Source organism: Schistocerca americana, chromosome 2, assembly GCF_021461395.2.
Source record: "Schistocerca americana isolate TAMUIC-IGC-003095 chromosome 2, iqSchAmer2.1, whole genome shotgun sequence".
In the NCBI taxonomy this organism is placed as follows: domain Eukaryota; kingdom Metazoa; phylum Arthropoda; class Insecta; order Orthoptera; family Acrididae; genus Schistocerca; species Schistocerca americana.
In genome coordinates this window covers 804454759-804461827 of record NC_060120.1, presented here as the reverse complement: position 1 = coordinate 804461827, position 7069 = coordinate 804454759, and the positions used below count along the sequence as shown (strand labels likewise).

Here is a 7069-nt window from a genome sequence, read left to right as displayed (position 1 = left end):
ATGTACTACAACGACGAAGTCAGACCCTTTAGTGATAACCTCATCAACCCTTCGAACATGTCTACTTCCTGGTCTGTAACACGGTCAGCCGGCATATTCGCAGACTTCTCCATAAAGAAAGCGTCTGACATCCAACCACTACAGACCCTCACAAGTCACAACGAACAAACAATTTAACTAACCAGTAACTACCCAGCAGACGACTCTCCCGCTACTTTCAGGTCAGTTCGATTTTTACCCGCCGATCGATATCTCGCCATACTTCGCAGACGCTCGACTATTTCAGCTTGACGTCATTTCCTTAACTCGTAGGGTGTAAACAAGCTCTTCCTAAACAAGCTCACCCATGTAAATAAAGGTACAGCCGTGTGTTAGGGAAAGAGCGATGCGTTTGCCCGTAGGCAACTGTCTCGACAGTTGGCAGCGGCTTTCAGTAAATTCAAAGTTGTGCGCACTGTTTTCAATGGAGGACAACAGGAGATAAATCGCGATGGAGAGTAGTGTGTGGTTTGAATAGTCGTTGCACCTATATCTATTTCCCAATATTATTTAAATAAGACTGTTCAATGAACGCAGTGTTATTTTCCGATAGTATCAGTTTGGCCACTTTTGTAGATAATTTTTTCTCGCTTCTGCATTATCGACGTAGACTAGTGGCTCATGTTGGGAGTAACTGGGCTGGGCGGATGGCGTGTTTTCATTTGTTCTATTGCTTATGTCGAGGGATTTTTATCGCAAGCAATTGTTGATGCGTAAGAGTAGTGTTCAGAAAGAGGTGTGCGAGTGCGTTGTTTCTCTGCGTTAGTGTCGGCAACATAGTATGTGAACAATGTACACGAGCAGCGGCATCATATTAACAGCGCTCCACGCTGCTGTAGGTGCCGGCAACTTGGAAGATGTCATGGAAATGTTGGCGAAAGGAGCTGACGCCGAAGCCGCAGATGCCTTCAAGGTACGACCGCTCCATATTGCTGCGAAGAAAGGCCATTTGGACATTGTTAAAGCGCTTATCGCTCGGGGCTGTAATGTAAATGCACGGGCGTCTTGTCATGCTCCATTGTCCGAGGAGATGGAGCGGGACATCACGCCGTTACATTTAGCAGCTGATAATGCTGACTCGAATCTCGCGCTCACTTTGATCGCTGCTGGTGCTAATGTGAACGCCAAGAGTAGCTCTAGCACGTTTCCACTGCATCTGGCAGCAAAGCACGGCCATTTGTCCGTAGTGAAGGCACTTGTTGCTGCGAATGCAGACGTGAATGCCGAGGACAATATAAAAGCCACACCATTGTTTTTCGCTGTGGTGCAGAATTTTGAAGACGTAGCCAAATTTCTTGTACAAAACGGTGCTGTTGTAAATGCCAGAAATTCAGACTGTAACACACCATTGCATTTCGCAGCAGAAAAGGGAAATGTCAACATAACGAAGTTTCTGATCCAGAACAAGGCCACGATTAATGCAAAGAACCTGGAAGGCTTCACACCATTGCATGTGGCTATCCAAAACAGACAAGCCGCAGTAACCCAGTTTTTGATTAACAGTGGAGCAGATGTCAACGCGAAAGATGTCGACGGATGGACTCCTTTGCACAGTTCAGCTCAAAGTGGATACCCAGCGGAAACTGCTAGACTTCTGATTGCGAAAGGTGCTAGCGTAAATGCGAGGGATCGAAGTGGAGTAACACCCTTGAGCGTTGCTGCTGAACAAGATTTCGCCGATGTAGTAAACATCCTGATCAAAAACAAAGCAGACGTTAATGCCACTGAGGAGCGAACGTGGACGCCATTGCATAGCGCAGCTTACGCCGACAGCTTGGATTCTGTAAAACTTCTGATCAGCGGTGGTGCTGTAGTTGATGCAAGGGCTCACAGGCATATTACACCATTGCATTTCGCAGCAGACTTCTGGCACACCGAAGTAGTTAAATACCTTTTGGCGAGAGGTGCCAAAGTTAATGCAACTGACAACACAGACTGGACGCCACTTCACTTTGCAACAGATGAGGGAACCCAGGTCGTCCTGAAAAAGTCAGGACACTCGGATGCACAGGCGCTGAACTCGAAACTTAGTAGCGTGAAAGCTCTCATTGAAAACGGAGCAGATGTAAATGCAAAGGGAAGTAACGATGAAACAGCTCTGCACCTAGCTGTAAAGTATGGTGATTCAGCAGTTGCTAGAATCTTGTTAGAGAATGGTGCTTATTATGATTTGAAGCCCCATCCCTACTTTCATAACATTACCGTTCCAGAGTGTGATGTGGAAAGGAATGAGAATATAAATGCTTTACTGCGATCTATTGAAAAGCTGTTTCAAGCTGTGAAAAGAGCTAAGTGTGCTGAAATTGAAAAATGTGTGCAAGAAGGGGCACCTGTTAACAGCAGAAGCATCAAGTATGAAACACCGCTTGTGTATGCATCTTGGAAAGGCCATTTACCTATTGTTAATGTTTTGCTTAAAAATGGGGCCAGTATTAATTTGAGCAACAGTAATGGCATTACTCCACTGCATTATGCAGCAAAATTTGGGCATCATGAAATATTGTCTACCTTATTGCAACATGGTGCAGTATACAATGCAAGAACCAAAACAGGTAAAAAAACACCATTACATTTTGCCCAAGAAGGAGGGAAAAAAGAAGTTGCAGATACTCTAAAACGGATTGAACGATTATTTATTAGAATAAAGAAAAAGGATAACACAGTGATAAAAGAATTAAGTGAATTAAAGGACATAAAATATTCTGAATTTCTTGCAATAAAAAAGTGCAAAAATGTAAATAAGGAAACTCTGGCACAAATAGCTTCAAGAAATGGATATGATGAACTTTGTCAATTGTTTTGTAATTTGTAATAGAATAGAGTATTTGTTTATTACTCATTTATGTAAATGAATGGTTTGATAAAAGTAGTTCAAGTTATATGAAATGGAATTGATTTTCTGAGATTTTGTACACTGTCAGGAGATAATTTATTGTTGCTGTAATCAACAAAAGTACCCGTCATCAACTGTCACAGTTGATAAAATTGATTCACAGTGTAATGACAAATCTGTGTACTTTTGAGATGTTTAAATGGTTATCTTTTACTTCATTCTAGTGATGTTTCAATGACAAACAGTTAAATTGGGTCTACTCGTCTGACATTGTGTACTAGGCTGCTCTGAGTACCCCTAGGCAGCAGAATTCGTGTTGCTCTTTATTTTAGAGGCTCAGTCTATACTTATGTGTAAATTTTCATAATATACGTGTTTTTACCAGGGAACTGATATAATCTTGTCTGATACGTCCACACATATTTCATATTCTCTCTCACTCCACTGTTACATAACAATGTGAGATTCTGTGCAGGTATATAGTTGATATGTATATGCCATACAGACCCTATCATTTTCATTTTATAATAATTCAATAAAGTCTTTCAATAATTGTTGTAAAATTCTTGTTACTTTTGTGTTTTATGTTCTGTGGGGAATCTGTTTCAAATAGGAACACTGTAGCCTTCAGACTAGGCAGAAGCTATTGCCTTTTAGTAATAGCACTGCCTGAAGGATGTCATACCACAAAAGCAAGTAGCCTAAATAAAATAGGCCTGTATGTTTCGAATAATAAATAAAAAGTATGGCAACTTGAAGTAGTCGATTGAAAAATGAATTTGTGCTTGGGCAATGCATTATCATCAATTACTTGTGCTTGCAAAATTGTAGGCCTATTTACAACATAATATATGGTGAAATGGTGCCAAAATTATACAAATTGGAATAATGATTACAGTACAGATAACAGCAGTAACAATTAAAACTGAAATGGAAAAGAAATGACAGATACAATTGGAAACTTAGTGGAGTGCATCAAGGAAAACTGATTGATGATAGTTTTCAGCTCACACCTGTTTACAGTTCCAACCTACAGGCCAACTCCCAAATATTTTAGGAACAATTTTTTGAGGAATACACATGATTTTTATTTACTAATTGCCTGTAGTGGTGAATGTAGGTTGTATGTGTAAGTGGCACATTTATTTCATTGTTTGCCAATGTATAAAGCCAATTAGGGCATTCTTCTTTGCACCTAAGGTTGCTACCAGATATGCAAACATTTCAGCAATAAATCAAATCAATATTCAACAAATAGGCAACAAATACAAATCCCAACACCAAATGCTTTTCATTTTTATTTTTTTTTTACTTAATACTAGGGTCAAAGAGTTATAGTGCACAAGCTGGGGTCCTGTTTCCCTGTGCAAAGTTATGAAATTTTTTTTTTTTTTAATCACAGCTTTAAAGAATAGCATGGAAAAAGTCTGTTACTCACCCTTGAGTCTTCAAACCCCAATTTATCAAAAATGGTTGGTTAGGACAGTGCTATTGGGCAGTTTTACTACTAAGACTTGTAGATATCCATGCACCAAATATGACTAAATTCTGAGGAGGTCACGTTATACCCCCTGTGAGATTACACAGAATAAGACATAATGGAGTTTTCTCTACAGCTTTTCCTCCAAATCGGGTAGAGTTTTGTCTTCCTGGCACAAGATACTGTTAAGTGTAGGCATAATCCTTGCTTTCGTTCCATTTTTCCTTGTATAATTTTAGAAAAACAGACATGCATAGGAATAAATTAAGAAAAAATTACACTTTTCACCTACAATGTTTGCATTATATTTACATTTCCAGTACTCTTACTACTTTTCCTTAACTGCACTACTGAGTTCTTTACATTTCTATTGAACAATATTTCCCTTTTGTAAAATTTTCTGTGTTTCACCTCCGTCAAACCACTGAAATGCTGCAATATTTCAACGAGTGGTCACTCCAAGTTTCTTCACACACAGATGGCTCTACCTAGCTTGAAACTTGAGCTTAATCTTAATTCAGCTTACCAGAAAAGGTAAAATTGCATTTAAGTTTATAGAGTACTGATTTCAGCTGTTATGGACAACTTTCTTAAGATCTATTGGATTTGTGAATAAGTTCATAGTAGTTTTCCATAAGTGTAATAAACATAACAGATGACTGTAGCCATCAATAATATATTCTCCTTGGCTATTTACAACACTCTGCGAATTCTTAGGTAACTTTTTGATTCTGTGAATGTAGAAATTGTGTGCTTTCCAGCCCAAGACTCATTGAGCTATTTTCAGAGTGCATTTTCATCTGGAAAGGAAGTTCCTTGGAGGCTGTTTGATGGAGAGCAGAAAAGATGAAAATCTGAGTGCCCAAGATCAAGTGAATACGGAGTGTGTGGAATGACTTCCCAGCCCAACTCGTGTGTAATGTTTTTTGTGAGCCTAGCTGAATGCTGGTGGGTGTTATCATGAAGTAGCATCACTTAACACAGTCTTTGTTGGCGTTGCTCTGTTAATGCATTTTCAAGATCTCTCAGTAGTTGACAGTAAATGTCAGCAGTGATGATTACACCTCAGGGAAGCAATTCGTAATACACCATACTGTGGCTGTCCCACCAGATGTATGACGTTATCTTTTGTGGGTGTTCCAGGTCTTTGTGTGGGGAGTTGCTGCTTTGTTTGGGCTCAGCCATTCCTTTCTTTGTCTTATGTTGACATAAAGACACCATTTCTTGTCACCAGTAACAGTATAGGATAGGAATGGTTGGTGTTGTTCACAAGCCAATTGATGATGAGCAAGCAGAGGTGCACATATTGCCACACACTGACTTTAGTGATTATGGCTTAGAGTATGCGATACCAATACACCCGATTTTTTTTTGACTTCCTCCACTGCATGCAAATGTTGCATGATGGTGGAATGATCACTTTTGTCAGTTCTCAAGTACACTGACATAGATCATTGTGGATTAATATGTTTAAATGAACTTTTTCGAGTCCCAAAGGTCTTCCTGAACATGGAGAGTCACTAATGTCAAAACGACCCTCCTTAAAACAAGGAAAACCATTTATTGTCATTCTCTATTCAGTGGCATTATCCCCACAGACAGCACAATTGTTTCTGGCTGCCTCCACTTTTGCAACCCCCCTGTCAAACTGAAGCAGAAGAATATGACAAAAATGTTCTGATTTTTCCACTCGGCACTCCATTCTGTAGCAGCCAGAGCTGGAGCTCCACTAACTATCTCAAAATGATGGTATGTCAGCTCAAATAGCAACAGTGAACTATAAATAAAAAATGACAATTGATAAATGAATCCACAGCAATTTGAATACCAATATGCAAAACAAAAGTGCTATGAATTTATGCACTAACCTAATATTAGCCAGAAACATTTGTGCTGTGTATGGGGATAATACCATTGGATAGAACAGGGCAGAAAATGACTTTCGCATTTCATGAAGTATCATTGTGACATTAGTGACTCTCCACATTCAGGAAGACTTCCGGGGTTTGATGAAGATTGTTGAAACGCTTTAATCCACAATGATCTACGTCAGTGTACTTCAGAACTGTAATCATTCCACCAATGTGCAACATTTGCATGAAGCGGGGAAGGTTCAAAAATTGGGTATATGAGTACTGCATACTCTAAGCAAAAATCACAAAAATCAGTGGATGGCCTTATGTGCTTCTCTGCTTGCTCATCATCAGTTGGCTCATGAACAACAATGACCATTCCTATCCTGTAAATACAGGTGACAAGAAATGGTGTCTTTATGTTAACATGAGGTAAAGAAAGAAATAGTTGAACCCAAGACAAATAGCAACTCCCTGTCCAAAGATCCGTGTGTGCGCACAAGAGATAATATTACGCGACAGAGTAGTGTACGACAAATTGTTTCCCTGTGTTGTGACCATCACTACTGACATATTTGTCAACAAATCATACATTTTACAGATGCATCACAAGAATGATGACCAGGAAGACTGCATGAATTGATGCTACTCCACGATAATGCCCACCACATTCTGCTGGACTGACGAGAAACAGTACACAGAAGTTAGGTTAGGAAGTCATTCTGTAGCCACATTATTCACTTGATCTTGTGACCTCAGATTTTCACGTTTTCCATTGTGTATTGAAAAGCCTTCAAGGATCTTTATTTCTGAATGAAAATGAGCTCCAAACATGGCTCAATGAGTTCCATGCCACAAGACCAC

At 39.6% G+C, this 7069-nt stretch overlaps 1 protein-coding gene across 1 annotated transcript; it reads left to right on the top strand.

Annotated features, from left to right (window-relative positions):
* The first annotated feature begins 319 nt into the window (after positions 1-319).
* Positions 320-3568, top strand: LOC124595344 (ankyrin-1-like). The gene has a single exon (XM_047134057.1). The coding sequence runs from the start codon at positions 830-832 to the stop codon at positions 2849-2851; it is 2022 nt and encodes a 673-aa protein (XP_046990013.1). The 5' UTR covers positions 320-829; the 3' UTR covers positions 2852-3568.
* Positions 3569-7069: the final 3501 nt, after the last annotated feature.